Raw genomic sequence first — 16,152 nt, forward strand, 5'->3', positions numbered from 1 at the left:
GGTAACCGCCCCCCCCCACTCTAGTCATTCGCTACAGTTAGTCACTGAGCCCTGTCGAGTCTACACACTAAAGGACCCTTGTCTTGTCCGGGCCAGCTCTCTCACCTGGCCAAGTGCTCTAACCATTACCCCCGTGGCCACTTTTGCCCCTGTCTGGATAATCCATCCTTCCTACTGCAGCCGCAAGGAGAGCAGCCTTTCTAGAACCCAAATCTTTTTTTTTGTAATATTTTTTTATTATGTTAGTCACCATACAGTATATCTTTAGTTTTTGATGTAGTGTTCCATGATTGTTTGCATATAACACCCAGTGCTCCATGCAGTATGTGCCCTCCTTACTACCCATCACCAGGCTAGTCCATCCTCCCACCCCCATCCCCTCTAAAACCCTCAGATTGTTTCCCGGAGTCCATAGTCTCTCATGGTTCATTTCCCCCTCTGTTTACCCCCCCCTTCATTCTTTTCTTCCTTCTCCTACCGATCTCCCTGCTATTTCTTATGTTCCACGAATGAGTGAAACCATATGATAATTGCCTTTTGTGCTTGACTTATTTCACTTAGCATAATCTCCTCCAGTCCTGTCCATGTCGCTGCAAATGTTGGGTAATCGTTCTTTCTGATGGCTGAGTAATATTCCATTGTATATATGGACCACATCTTCTTTATCCATTCGTCTGTTGAAGGGCATCTAGGCTCCTTCCACAATTTAGCTATTGTGGACATTGCTGCTATGAACATTGGGGTGCATATGGCCCTTCTAGAACCCAAATCTGATCATGTCTTCCATCTCCCCAGGAATGTAGTGGGCACAGTGGCCCGGGGAAATTCCTTACGCCAGTGAGTAATGAGTGAGTGCTCAAGTCATAGAAATGGCAGGGCCTTCCCAGGCTCCCGATCCTGCCCCTGGCTGCGCAGTTATCATCTGGACCCCCCTCCATCACGGTGCTGTGTCGCCAGCCTTCCCAGCCGAGCCATGGGCCGCAGATCCGTTTCAGTGTGTGTCTGCAGCCCCGCGAACAGTGTCTGGCACAGAGCAGACATTCAGAACTAAATGGTCCCAGAGACGATACTGTCTCCCTCGAAGGCAGCATGTTAACGACTACTGCCGCCCTAACACATCACCACAGACTTCGGGCCTTAGAACAACGCCCGCTTGTCCTCTTGCAGTTCTGGGGCTCAGAAGTCTGCCCTGGTTGCCCTGGGCTGAAGTCAAGGGGTCCACAGGTTGCATTCCCTCTGGAGGCTGTACGGGAGAACCCGTTTCCTTGCCTTTTCCAGCTTCCAGAGATGGCCTTCCTCTCTCTGCCAATCCAGCAACAGAGCCTCTCTCTGAGCCTGCTTCTGCTGTCCCAGATCTTTCTCTGAACACAGCCCGGAAAGGGTCTCTCGTTTTGGGAGCCTGTGCGATGAGACTGGGCCCACGATCATCTCCCTGTCTCAAGATCAGCTGGTTAGCCACCCTGGTTCCACCTACAGCCTTAATTCTCTTTGCCATGTAACCTAACATAGTCCCAGGTTCCCAGGATGTCCCGAGGACATCTTGAGGGGCCATCAGTCTGCCCACCGGAGGCAACACGGACTGAGGGGATTCCAGTGAAGTCCCCTTGTTAATGCTTTTCACACAACTGCAATGCTTTTACCTAATGGGCCACAGTCGCCTGGAGATCGAAACTGTGATTGACTCCCCTCTGTGTCCCCAGCGCCTGGCCTAGGGCTCAGCCCACTTGACGTGTTCAGTGTTTGCCAATTGGAAGTTAGGGAGTGAAGTATCGGTTGGCTGGAACGTTTAAATATCAACCTCTTGGCTCCCCTTAGAAAATGGAGCTTTGATGGTCCAGGTTTCAAGAAAGTGTTAAAAAAAAAAAACAACTTTGTAGCACAATCAGGGGCCCAATTGCCATTGTCTGGCTTTCTCACACTAAACCAGCTCTACAGTTAAACAAAACAAAACAAAACAAAAAACAGTCATCTTCCATTATTTGACAGAAGTCTTCCACGTTTTTTCAGATGAAAAAAAACAGCTCACGTGCTTTTTGCCTGGTCTACACGGGAACACAGCTGTATAGGAAATTCAAATGAACAAAAGAAAAAAAGCATGCAATAAAGCCTCGTGCCTCCCAGAGCAACCAAGAATTGAATATTTTTCAAGCAATTTTTGTCAGATTAGTATTTAAACACACAGCGAGCCACTTCAGTTCCAACAAATCTGGAGAAATTAAACCTTATTTCCAAGAGGGCTCACTGAGTCTTCAATGCATTTTTTCATCATTGCAAAAGAAATAACTTGTACAACCATGCTGTGTCTCTTTAGTGGGACCCCCGTGCCCACCAGCCAGCACCAAGTGGAAAATGAGTAGATCTGGGGTCCAGGCGGACGCCAAGGGCAGGACTCCCCGGCTACGATTGCAGTATGGTGCATGGAAAAGGAGAGAAGCTCTTTCACTAGGCAGACAGAATTGTCCAGAAACTGTCGGGTCTCATGGCGTTTCGGCTCCAGCCATGACAGCCCCAGCTAAGCCAGTTCTCAGAGTTCAGTCTTCACCGTGGCAACGGCTTGGGACACCTCCAACTTGCTGAACTGGAGATTTCAAAGGAAGGCAGCCCAGAGTCGAATCATGGTCTGTAAAGTGTTTCATCAGCAAAACCTTACAGGGTACTCAATCTCCGTTCAAGAGCCTGTTGAATCGCGGTCAAAGTGTTTCGCTGTACATCACTTCATCTGCTCCCCTGAACAGGGCTGGCGGCTACACGGGCTGGGATCAGAATCCAGTAGCTACCACAGTGCTGGCACCTGACAGTAAATGTTCACTGCATCAGTCAGCGGGCGTCACTTCATAAGGCATGAAACGGGCTCAGAGAGGTTTAAGTGACTTCCCAAGAGCGCCCAGTGGCAGGCAGGGCGGGGGCCTCTGGCCTATCGCTTCTCCTGTTCCACCGGGAAGGCTTTCCAGATCCAACTCGGTAAGGGACAGGAGGACATTTTGCTCCTTTTCAACACACACTCATTGAGCATCGGCCCTAACCCAGACCTTTCTGCCCCTCTTCCTGTTTGTTGTCTGCCTGGCTGGTTCCTTCAAGCCCTGGTTTTAACGTTACCCCCTGAGCCCTCCCACACTCCCCCGCCTGGCTGCCTCCTCAGGCCCATCACCCTCTCCCACGTTCCCTACCTGTCCCTTACCCCAACCTCTAATTACTTTGTGTGCATATTTATTTATGGTTGGCCTGCTCCGACGGGAATATAAGCTCTGTGAGGGCAGGGGACCCGCCCAGACTTTCTGGGGACAGTCAGCCCACTGAGGGAGATGTGGCCACTGAAACAAAAAGCTAACATGGTCTTAGGCGCATTCATAGAGAAGTCTAGAACAACAGACTCCTGGTGCATGGCCAGAAGATAGGAAGAGAATGGGGCTGTTAGCTTGGGGGCAGAAAGACCCAGCAGACATACCGGCTCCTCTTTTCAAATGTCTAAAGGCTGCAAGCGATCAGAGGGCACGGACTTGCCTTGCAGGTGCAGCAGGAAAGGCCTGAAGGGGAGGAAGTCGCCGGGCCAGGTGTGGCTTCGAGGTGCCCCTCGTTACAATCGTTGGGCACTGTCTTCCACATGGATACATAAGTGCTAGGAGGGTAGCGTGCATCGATTTTATTCCTTACTCCATGCATATAGCATAGCACAAGGTCTGTCTGTCACTCAGCTAACTATTTCATCGGATGAAGGTTGTGTGGAAGATCAGTTATAGGTGGCGAGTTGTCACTGTTCACTCTGCCCAGAACGTTCTTCGTCCTCACCCCCCATCTGGGTGACCCCCTGCTTAGCTTCGAGGTCTCAGCTTAAATACCACTTCATGAGGAAGATCTGCCCTATTCCCCTACCACCAGGCAACAGTCCCCTCTCCCAGCCACCCATACTCTGCCATCATATGGCTATTGTATTTTATGTTATTTGCCGATTATTTAAGACAGATATTCCCCTACCAGAAGGCAATCGGTCTTTCTGTAAAATATGCTCTGTGAGAGCAGGGATCATTGTGGAATCGTCCGCTACTCTAGCCACTGCATATGGCACAAAGTAAACACTCAAATATTTCTTGAATGAATTCACTTTATAGCTGAGGGAGCAGAAAGGCTCAGCAAAGTCAAGTAACTAGCTGACATTGGGTAATAGCTGAACTTGGATTTGAAACCAGATCTATGTAACTCCAAAGCCTGGGATTTTTCTACTACACCAAACTATGTGGGCACAGAGCCACTGTTCAGGACCACACGCTCTGCCACAAAGGATGGACCCCCTTGGTGAAAATGGTGGAAGGCACAGTGGGAAGGCATGGTGCTAGCCAGGTTGCCTTGCTTATGGACTCAAAGAGACACAGGAGGGCACTTCACTAAGAATTCGAGAAAATTCCCAATCGGCCAAACTCGTGTCTGGCAGCCAACAGTGCAGCAAATGGAGGGACGGAGCCGAGACTTCATTGCCTTTCCCTGGCCTGATGTCAAGCAGGCAGTGGGCAGCAGGACAGAAGTGTGCCATTCTCTGCACCCTCCTTGTAGTTCTCAAGATGGGTTAGCCCGCAGCCCACCACTGGAGCCACTGGAGGAGGGGTTAACAATCTAGACTTTGGACCAAGACTGGGTTTGAGTCCTGGCTCTGTCACTGGCTAGCAGTGTGACGACCTCCCTGCACCTCAGCTTTCCCGTCTGTGAAATGAGAAGAACAGAACGTACTATCACAGCAGGATTCAGATTAAATTAAAATGTAGATTTTCAAGAGGCCTGTGTAGGCCTGTAGCTAAGAAGGGCTCAAAAAACGGGAATTCATATTGTCATTTTCAATTTATTCTGAGCCTCATACCTTACACTGTGTCACCCGCGTGGGGTGCTTCCTATCGAGCACACCTGATGAAGTTAGAACATCTATACTTTCATCCCTTTTTGTTAATTAAACTTAAGTTTAAGTAAACTTAAGTAACTTCAGTAAACTTCAGAAAACCACCCCGCCCGACGTGGGGCTCAAACTCCCGATCCTGAGATCAAGGGTCGCACACTCCACCGACCGAGCCAGCCAGGTGTCCCCACCCTTCCCCTCTTTACACTCCTGCGCTGAGTCAGGTTAACAAACGTACTTGCTCAAATTGAACGTCGGGCTGTATTTGTGAATTATAAAACATGGTTTGTTCCCGAAAAGAGATGTGTGTAGGCCCACCACCTGTGTCTCTCACTAGACCATGAACAAGAAATCTGGTGACAAAACAGAGTATTAGTGTGGTTGGTGCCTTTACTAGACAAAGTTGCTGTGAGCAAACCCTAACCTATAAAACTGTTCATGTAGAGAAAGAAAGACCTATCTTTAACTTGGAAAAAGGGCTATTTGCGTGAGCATGCTTTCAACTGAACTTGGCACGGCCTTTCTACCTATCCAGACACAGAATCTACTCTCACCATATAAAGGGACTGACATTTTCATGACACTATTCATTACTGAGCTAACAGGCTACAAGTCAATGTGACAGAATTTGACTGCCTTGAGTCTTATTTCTTAACTGGTCCAATTGTGACCACAGGTAAATATGTCTAGCCTCACACGTAAGCCCCCAAATGGGCAACCCCATACGTTACGTTCTGGGAGGTTTCTGTCTGTCCTTTTTTTAAACATCAGTCTTCCCCGCTTTCCCAGTAGGTGTATAGGTAGAAAAATAAATGAAGTCACCACTCTTTACTTCTCACTAGAATAAACTGTGACTCAAATACGGTGAGTGGTTATTTGCAAGGCTATAATTTTTTTAATGACAGATTTTCCTAAAAGAAACCACTATAACATCTGTCCAAGTACTCCAAGGGAAAACAAAAAATACGTACAGATTAAGTCTAGTTCTTTAACAGCACATTGCCAAAAACGGACGACAAGGATAAAATGCCAAGGAACCTTACAAAATAACTTTAAAAGATGCAATGTTTGAGTCATTCAAACGCGTAGGGTTCACAAAGAACAGAACGGTTAAGTCCGAGAGCAGCTCTACTTTGTGCGTGATGGTAACTCAGACTGTCCTTCATTCGAGTTCACTCAGGTGTCGAAGACCAACGGGTATATGAGCACAGTTGTTTCTTCTTTGCTTGGAGGTCTGTGCACAGATGAGAGGAGAGGAGAAGCTTCCAGATGCTGCCATAAGCACAGCAGCCTCGGTTCCCCTTTGACAGAGTACGAAGGCAGATTTAGTGGACTCAAGCTGTATCGGTTTCCCTAAGAAAAAGTCTTCTGCATGCTGAAAGAGACGAGTACTGCAGGTGTCATGCTAAGTATTTACAGCCATTTTCATAAAGTGAGCTCAGTAACCTGACAGAATAAAAAAGGTAGTTGTTAATTTCTTGTACAACCTTTTACAAGTCGAATAACTACGTGGGTGAATGACGCTGAAGTTCAAAGCCCCTCAAACACACACTAACAAGAGATGAGAGACTGCACGAAGAGGCACACGTCATACCAAGTGCACACGTCACAGGGTTCCTGCATAGCAGGAAAGTCGCTACCACTACGTAACAGATGGCTCTGCCAACAGCGAGAGCTGCCACTCAAGGGTACAACAGTAGAATTCCCTTAAAACCTCAAGGAGTGTTTGCAACAGTACAGACACCTCGGGGAGAATAAGTACATATTTTATTTGGAAAGACATCTTTTGCTGGGCAATTCGAACATCACGTAAACACATCCGTTTGTGAATGGGGTAAGATTTAAGGCAATGCTACTCAGACCCGAGGGGGGAAAAGACCCACAGAAGTTCCTTGTTGTCTTCCGAAACATTAACAGGTCAGGCTCAACATCAGAACGTATCTCCCTTCTAAGCATTCAATGCACCGGTACGTTTTTTCAGCATTACAAAATAGAATCTACTTTCATTCTCTGAATAGGAAATGGGAAGTCGCTATGGACTCTAACTTGAAAACTGTAAAAAAAAAAAAAAACAAACAAACCCACACCCACACCCACACACACCCACACGGCAGCTTAGGTATTTCATATGAAAAACTAACATGGAGACGAAGACAAGTCTAGCCGGTGCGCGTAAAGGAAGCACGGCCCTTACGATAAGCTCCAGGGCGGCGCGGTGCTTTCCGACTGACCTTAATGTAGTGTGAACAATCATGGGGTCATAAATTAACTTTAAACATCAACTACACACTAACGAATGACAATGAGACACAGTAAAGTTCCAAAATTTTACATTTTGCTCCTGTTTGGCTGCTAAAGAGCAGCGATTTAAATCGATATAAAAACATCTGACCACAAAGCTGGCTATACAGATAAAGTACATAATCAAAAAGTAAGCAGCAACTGAGTTTCTTATTTAAACTTATCTGGTATGGAATATTTACATGTTCGGGAAGAGAGATCTCCGAAGCACCCCCACCTTCTCTTTACTCCGCTCCTGCGCTCTGCCCCGGCCCCCCGCCAATGCAAACCACGCACCCTGCACCATATACACCTGTACTTCGGCTAACCTGGCAGGATCACGCGACTGCTTCCTACAGTCTCGCTTGGGGAGAAAAGCAACACAGTTTTGGATGTCTTCTGTAGCCCTTCTTTTCTGAACACCAGTGTGCTATACTCAATGAATCTGTTCCTTCACAGCAAGGTGGGGAAGAGGGACCCCCCCCCCCCCACTTCATTCCCAACTCCAACGGGACAAGATCTGAACACCATCAGCCTCTAATGCCACAACAGGCCACCGGAGAAAAAAGGAAAGACAACGGTCATGACCAAGGCAGTAGCAATGAACACAAGCTTCCCAAAAAAGGAACCTCTTCCCTCCCTGGGCTTCCCCAGAGATAACAGTCCCTCTTTCCTCTCCCTCCCCTCCCACGAAACAAAATTAATTCACGGCACAAGAACTTGGTACTCTGGTTAAGTATCAGGTAAGTGTAAGAAAGAGTAAATCTGTCACTTGGTATACTTTAACTGAGACGTAAAGCTAACAGAACACACATCACTGTGAAAATAACTTTTTTCTAAAACAGATCCAATCTACATAGTGCAGCCAATGAAACGTAAAAGAATAGTTTGTTCACGATCTGCCTCATACAGGATATTTATATTCTCTCAATGCCATATAAAGAGTATTTATATAGCTTAAACATTCAGAGACATGCACTGGGACTTTTTAGGTAGTACAAATTTCTTCACAATCACATGTGCAAATTTTACAAATCACTAAGTGAGTATTAGTAAGCTTAGGCTGGACTGTGTCTCGTATTATCTAACAAATTTAATGGGGGTTCGGAATCATCCATAGGAAGAACCAGGCGTGTTCCCCGAATGACCAGTTCGTGGTCCCCAAATGCAAGCTCCCGATCCAAGGCATCTTCAGAACTGTTTCCCATAAACCTCCTAGGGGCGCCGGCTGCTCCTGATTCGGTGTTCACAGTAGAATCCCCATACGTCAAACTAATATCGCCATCGTTGAGAATAAGATCGGAGTCATCGTCTTTCAATTGCTCCTGGTTCTAAATGCAAATAAAACAAGTCTTAAGAATTGCCATGTGACTCAAGAAACATTTCCAATAGAAGACTTTTCAAGGATTCCCCATTTAAAACCCTTCAGGGCTAGCCTGCTGCCCTCGGGATAAAGCCCACAGTCCTCACCGTGGCTTAAAGACACGGTGCAACTCGGGCCCTTCCTGCCCCACCCTGCCCCGCCTGGCATCTGCTTCACCCACTCTGGCCACCCTATCGTGTGCCTGCCATCTGAACTGCTGACAGGTGCCCCCATCACTCCTGCTATCTCTTACCTCCTGTCTCCCCCACGCTCCCTCCTGTGACTAGAGCCTGCTGATCAGTGAGGTCTTGGCTTAAAAGAAAGCCCCTTCCTGCTAAAAGTCTTCCTTGATCTTGCAAAGCTGGCCGAGGCATGCCTCCTGTGCTCTCTCCCAGGGTCCTGTACATAGCCCCAGCCCTACACTGCCCTTCACCCTTGCGCCGCAGCTGCACGCACGCTGGTCTGCTCTCACAGCCCACACTAGCCTCCGAGCCCCTTCTACGCTCTAGTCCGACTACCGGACAGCTCGGGGCACACAGAAAGTATTCTCCAAATGTAAGTTCAGTGGATCACTGAGTGGATTTATAAGTGAAGCTTTTACTTCAGTATGAACAATGCCTAGAGATATAATATCCCCCAAATATGCTGAACCCTCACCATATACTTGTCTCCCAGCTCAATAAGCTTTTGGTTCTCATGGAGACTTTGTGGCCAAAAAAGTAGAATTAAATAAAGTTCTACAAAAGGGGGGAAAACAATCAAGCATATATATAAGGCCACTTTGGTAAATAAAATAATGTTATATATGCATAGAAAAGTCTGGAAGGGTAGTCAACAAAATAATGATCGTTAGCTCTGCATGGTAAAATTGCTAGTGATTTTTATTTTCTTATGTTTCTGTACTAAAATTTTATTATATTGAGTACATATTACTTTTAAAAATCAGAAAGTCATCTTTTTCTTTTTTTCTTTTTTTAAAGATTTTATTTATTTGACACAGAGACAGCCAGCGAGAGAGGGAACACAAGCAGGGGGAGTGGAAGAGGAAGAAGCAGGCTCCCAGCGTAGGAGCCTGATGTGGGGCTCGATCCCAGAACGCTGGGATCACGCCCTGAGCCGAAGGCAGACGCTTAATGGTTGAGCCACCCAGGCGCCCCAGAAAGTCATCTTTTTCTAATATGAAGCATAAGAATCATTCTAAACCACTCCTATGGATCTGGCAAAAAAGTCTGTGACTAATACTCCTTGAGGGAAGTAAAGCTGATACAAACAGCATACATCCAGCTCTCCTAAGCTATGTGTGTTTGAGAAATCTTAAATTTGGCTAAGATAGACTGAGGAGACTGTTAGACGCAAATTTAAAACAGTTTCAATTTGCTGTTGCTAGAAATTTGCCTCGATACTCAAAGCCATGTGAATTAAAAACCAAATAAACCCATTCCACCAACCAACCATAATGCCCCCCTGCCCTGTACAGTACAACATGGAAGGCCCACCAGGGTCTGTCCCCTCACTTAGCAATACTCACAACAAAGTTCGGGGATGCCTTCGCACACCAGCAGGGGTTCTTCAGCAAAGATTCTAAGATCTTTATTAAGTTTGGGGTTTGGGGCAATATCTATCAAATTTTAAAATGCATATATGCCTTTTGACTCCACAATTTAACCCTTAAAATCTATTTTATATACCTTTATATACTTGGATAAATTCATAGGTACAAGAATATTTACTATAAGCATGGTTTGTAATCACAAGAAAGGAAAGGAAACTTAAAGGTCTATCCATAGGAGACTGATTAAATCAGTGCTGGTCCAGCCACACTACACTGCCATGAATAAAGAGAAGATAACGGATCTCGTGTACTCATAGAAAGGTAGCCATGATATACCATTAAGTGAAAAATGCAAGTAGCAGGACAATGCAATTGTGATCTCATTCGTATAAAACAGTAACAAAGCTATACATGTAAGTTGTGTAAATTTGTGCAAAGCTATATATACGCATGTAAGTAACATGTACTTCCTGTGTATCAGGAAGTATACACAATAAATCCTTCATAAACACTGTCTCTGGGGGGATGTAGGTAGGAGAAGGAGCAAACTGATTTTTCACTTTGTACATTCCATACTGTTTGAATATCTGGCCACAAGTATGGTAACTTATAACTAAAGGTAATCAACAAACAAAAAATAACATTAAAAATTAAGTTTTATGGTTGTTACGGTTACAGGGTACCCCCCCCAAAAGATGCTGAAATCCCAATTGCCAGTACCTGTGAATGTGACCTTATATGGAAATACGGTCTTTGCACATGATCGAGTTAAGATGAGGTCATTAGTGTGGGCCCTGATCCAGTACGACTGGTGCGTGTCCTTGAAAAAGGGGAAATTTGGTGACACACACACACGGTGTCATGTGAAGATGAACACAGAGATGTGTGTAATGCATCTACAAGCCACGCGACACCGAAGACTGGCGGCAGACCGCCAGGAACTGCAGAGAGGCCAGCAGCACGTTCTCCCTCACGGCCCTCCGAAGGAACCAACCCTGCCCACACTTTGACCTCAGACTTTGAGCCTCCGGAACCACGAGGCAACACATTTCTGGTGAGCCGTTCGGTCTGTGGTACTTTGAGACGGCAGCCCTAGGGAATGAATACAACAGTGTTGTATTTTGCTATATTCCTCGGGACGCGCCATTGTTGCGGAACTCTCAGCTTTTGGTGACGGTGAGGGGGTCTCTGGAATCCAAGGGCCGAGCCTCGCTGACTGAACTGACAGAGCTGGCCGCCCCTCTGCACAGAGCCTCGTGGGCTGACAGGGCACAGAGGAAATGGAGGCTGCTCGAGAGGGGAGCCCGGGCAATGTGGGAGGGAGAGATACGACTCCACGGGTGCTCCCCCTGCCCCTGCGCACAATCTGTCAGAGGAGACGGACTCAACGGCCCACAAAGCTGGAGGGCACCCCGCCCTGTAGGCGCCATCTCTACTAAGACTCCTCTTCCCGTCCGTTCTCTGGGGGCTCTGCTCTAACGTACCACAAAGGAGGGCGCAGGGAACTGCACGGCGCCTGTCTACACTGCTTCGCCACTGCCCTGTCGCTCTACTCAAGCTGTTGCGTCAGACCAGCCCAGGGGGTGAGCTTCGTTAATGTGGGCGCTATCCGATGCCACGGGTTATTTTTGAAGGGCTGGGTTGGAAGCAAAGGTTTTTTAAAAAAGAACTTGAAAAATAAGATGTTCATATTTTAATTTTTTTTCAATTGCTGGAGAGGATGTGGAGAAAGGGGATCCCTCCTACATTGTTGGTGGGAATGCAAGTTGGTACAGCCACTCTGGAAAACAGTGTGGCGGTCCCTTAAAAAGTTAAAAATTGGGCTACCCTATGACCCAGCCATTGCACTACTGGGTGTTTACCCCAAAGATACAGACGTAGTGAAGAGAAGGGCCATATGCACCCCAATGTTCATAGCGGCATTGTCCACAATAGCTAAATCGTGGAAGGAACCGAGATGCCCTTCAACAGATGACTGGATTAAGAAGATGTGGTCCATATATACAATGGAATATTACTCAGCCATCAGAAAGAACGAGTTCTCAACATTTGCTGCAACATGGATGGGACTGGAGGAGATAATGCTTAGTGAAATAAGTCAAGCAGAGAAAGACAACTATCATATGATTTCTCTCATCTATGGAACATAAGAACTAGGAAGATTGGTAGGGGAATAAAGGGATAAAGAAAGGGGGGGTAATCAGAAGGGGGAATGAAGCATGAGAGACTATGGACTATGAGAAACAAACTGAGGGCTTCAGAGGGGAGGGGGGTGGGGGAATGGGATAGACTGGTGACAGGTAGTAAGGAGGGCACGTATTGCATGGTGCACTGGGTGTTATACGCAACTAATGAATCATCAAACTTTACATCGGAAACCAGGGATGTACTGTATGGTGACTAACATAACATAATAAAAAAACATTAAAATAAAAAAAATATGTGGTAAATAAATCTTTACAAATAAGTTAAAAAAAAAGATGTTCATATTTTAAAATAAAGGCTGGTTGGCATTTGTCATTTCTTTCTGTGTTGCGACGCTTGGTGAGTCACCAATCTCACGTTGGTAGCTAAGGAAAAAAATATGGACTCCAGGTTCCACGTAGATAGGCTCGTGCCGCCTAGCAGTGCGGAACACCGGTAGATAAACTCTTCCTGATGTCCAAAAGTTGGCAGGTTTGAAGTAAAAGACCATCTGTTGCACTTTAGGGGTATCAAAAATTGTTTTATTAATCCTCTCAACATGCCTGTGACCACTCTAATTCACAGATGAAAACATAACTCATTCAGTACCGGGCGCGGGCCACATACCGTAAATAAATGAAAGCCAGTGTGGAAATAGAATTATTTACTAAAATCACTGACAGTAAGATGAGGTAATTCACTAGATCTCTTTTCAAATGCTGTTTCAAAGACCGTGAAATTGTATCTCTAGATTTCTATATGTATCTATATGTATTTTCTGGCTGGGCAAAAATAGGCTCATATTCCCTCTCATGGATTTTATACCTTAAACACAAGCGAAGCAAAACCACACCCGTGACGCATCCACAGAGCAGAAAAATTTAACCTCATGGAGAACTTAGGTTTGGGATAAAAGCAACTTACTTCATAAGCCTGGGGGCTGGTCAGGCACCTGGCGATGGGCCCGCAGCAGGCAGGGAGCGTTGTAGTGAGAGGAGGTCCACTGTGCGTCAGCAGGGGCTTCAGATAGCTAAGCCACAGGTTAAGGAAGAGCCACGGCCCTTTCTTTGCAAATGCAAAAGAACCAGTCATGTGATCACCACCACCCTCGTGGTGTGCCCCCCCACTTCAGAGAACGGCAGAGGGTTTTCACAGATGTTGCCTCATTTCATGGCCAAGTTATGCCAGTGAGACCACAAAGGGAGGTTCTGTTATGATCTCTGTTTCACAGAAATAGAAACTGAGGCTCAGGGAAAGGAATAATCCACCTAAAAGTCACACAAGGAAGCAAGTGAAGGACCCACACGAATCCAGACTGGTTGGATTCTGAGTCCTGGGCCATGTCCACTGCTTTTCCTGTTGCCTTTCTGCTTTTACTAAAACCAAAGGGAAGACAGAATCACTCTCAGTTTAGCGCTGAAGGAGACAGGGTAGAAAGGAAAGAGTAGTAAGAGTCACAAAAAGATGAAATTTTCCAGTCACAGAATTTAGTAACAAAAATGTCATTTATTGTGAATTCAGCTGGCATCTTGAATGAGTTGAAACTTTCTATCAAAGGAAATGCAATTCTAAAAAAGTTAAAAAATTATCTATCATGAGTTCCTCTACCATAGACCCTCATCTCAGTGTTCATTTATTCTCCAAAAAAATAAAAAGACACGATAATTTATGTGATACTCAGGAGAAAACAAGAGGGAATAATAAGAAAAAGTAGAAACAATGGGAGAAAGACCCATATACATATTCCCCACTTTCTAAAGTCACAACCTAAGGTTGGTCTCAGTTAAAAATGAGGAATAGTGCTGGGGCGCCTGGGGGACTCAGTCGGTTAAGTGTCCAACTCTTGGTTTCAGCTCAAGTAGTGATCTCAGGGTCATAGGATTGAGTCCTGTTCCGGGCTCCACACTCGATGCAGAGTCTCCTTGAGATTCTCTGCCTCTCCCTCTCCCCCTTCCCCCACTTGTACTCTATGTCTCTCTCTTTCTCAAACAAACAAACAAACAAACAAAACCTTTAAAATAAGATGAGGACTAGTCCTATATTTATTAAAGAAATGAAAACCCTTCTCAGACAAAACACTCCAGGCCCAGGTGACTTCATTAGTACAGTCTTCCTAGCCCTTAAGGAAGAAAAAATACCAATCCTCGAGAAAACAGAAAAAGAGAAAAATTCTTTCCCATTCATGTCATCAAACCAGCATTATCTTGTTTATAGACGCTTGACAAGGACATTACAACAATGACAAAAAAACCCACAAGCCAATATCACTCATGAAAACAGACACAAAAATCAAACACAAAATATCAGTAAACTAAATCCAGTGACACACACACGGGATGGTGTATCATGACCAAGTGGGATTTGTTCCAGCCATGCAAGACTGGTTTATTAGTCAATCAATGAAAACAGCACAATGACAGATTAAAGGAGAATAAATTAAATACATGATCATCTCAATTGATGTAGAAAAAGCATCTGATAATATTCAATGCCTATTCATGATCAAAACTCTCAGCAGACTAGAAATAGAAGGGGATATCCCTAACTTGACAAAGGCTATCTCAAAAACCTATAGCTACCATCATACTTAATGGTGAAATATTGAAAAATTTCCTCCTGAGGTCAGGAATAAGACAAAAATGTCCACTATCATCACTTATATTCAACACTGTACTGGAGAGGTCCAGCCAGTGTAATAAGACATAAAAAAAATGTAAGGTGTTAGAAAAGAAAACAGGACATTATTTTTCACTTGATTTTATGAACAGTAAATAAAAAAGAATCTATGAACTATTTGCTAATAAGTGAACTTAACAAGACTGCTGGATACAAGGTCAATATATAAAAACCCCATTGTAGATCTATATATTAAGAGCAAACGAGTAGAAAATAAAATAAATACCTTTTGCAATAGCATCAAATACTTAGGGATAATAAATGTAATAAAAGATGTGCAAGACTGGTCACTGAAAATTATAAAACATTAATGAGAGAAGTTAAAGAGGATCTAAGGAAATAGAAGGGTATACTGTGTTCCTAGATTGGAAGACTCAATATTGTTAAGATGTCAGTTCTCTCCAAATTCACCTATTGATTTAATACAAATTACCAGCAGGTTTTTTTGGTGAGTGAGTGAGTGAGTGAGTGAGTGTGAGAGTGAGTGAGTGTGAGTGTGTGTGTGTATGGAAAGCGGCAAGCTATTTCTAAAATTTAGATGAAAATGCAATGAACCTAAAATAGCAAAGGCAATACTAAGGAATAATAAACCTGTAGAACTTCCCCTACTGGATCGCCAGATTTATTACAAAGTACAATCATTAATAGAGTGTGGTATTGATGTGAAAAAAAAAAAAAAGACAAAGAGAAAAGAAAGTCCAGAAACAGACCTCTACTCAAATGGCCAAGTAAGTGATTTATAACAAAGGCCCCACTGCAATTCAGTGGGTTAAGGATGGCATTTTCAATTAACAGTTCTGGGTTAATTGCATACTCATATGGGAAAAAAAGCAGGTCTTGACCCATACCTCACACCATACACAAAAATTAATTTGTGGTGCATAGAAAACTTAAATGTAATAGCTAAGACAACCACACTTTTAGAAGAAAACATAGGATCTTGGGATATAAGAGATTTATCAAGACACAAAAGTGTCAAAAGAGTAATAAAGTAAACCTCATTAAGATGAATTTCTGTTCATCACAAGACAGGATTAAGAAAATGAAAAGGTGAGCTACAGACTGGGGGAAGGTATTCATAGTACATATGACCAATGGAGAACCCAATTCAGAACATAGAAAGAACTACAAGTCAATAAGAAAAAGATAAGACAAATCAATTAAATAACAGGCAAAAGAACTAAATAGACACACTTCATAAAAAATGAAGCCAAATAG

The 16,152-nt window shown here is 44.6% G+C and overlaps 1 protein-coding gene across 5 annotated transcripts in view; it reads right to left on the bottom strand.

The window, feature by feature from the left end:
• Positions 1 to 5,751: 5,751 nt before the first annotated feature.
• Positions 5,752 to 16,152, bottom strand: part of SLC9A6 (solute carrier family 9 member A6) — a 52,684-nt gene continuing 42,283 nt past the window's right edge. For all 5 annotated transcript variants that reach the window (XM_026479713.4, XM_048213471.2, XM_026479711.4 and 2 more), the window contains 2 exons: positions 13,183 to 13,288; positions 5,752 to 8,490 (listed from right to left, as the gene is read on the bottom strand). In XM_026479713.4, the coding sequence (XP_026335498.1) occupies positions 8,218 to 8,490; positions 13,183 to 13,288 (379 nt within the window). In that variant the 3' untranslated portion in view covers positions 5,752 to 8,217. The remainder of the gene's footprint in view (positions 8,491 to 13,182; positions 13,289 to 16,152) is intronic.

Source organism: Ursus arctos, chromosome X, assembly GCF_023065955.2.
Source record: "Ursus arctos isolate Adak ecotype North America chromosome X, UrsArc2.0, whole genome shotgun sequence".
NCBI classification, from domain to species: Eukaryota; Metazoa; Chordata; class Mammalia; order Carnivora; family Ursidae; genus Ursus; species Ursus arctos.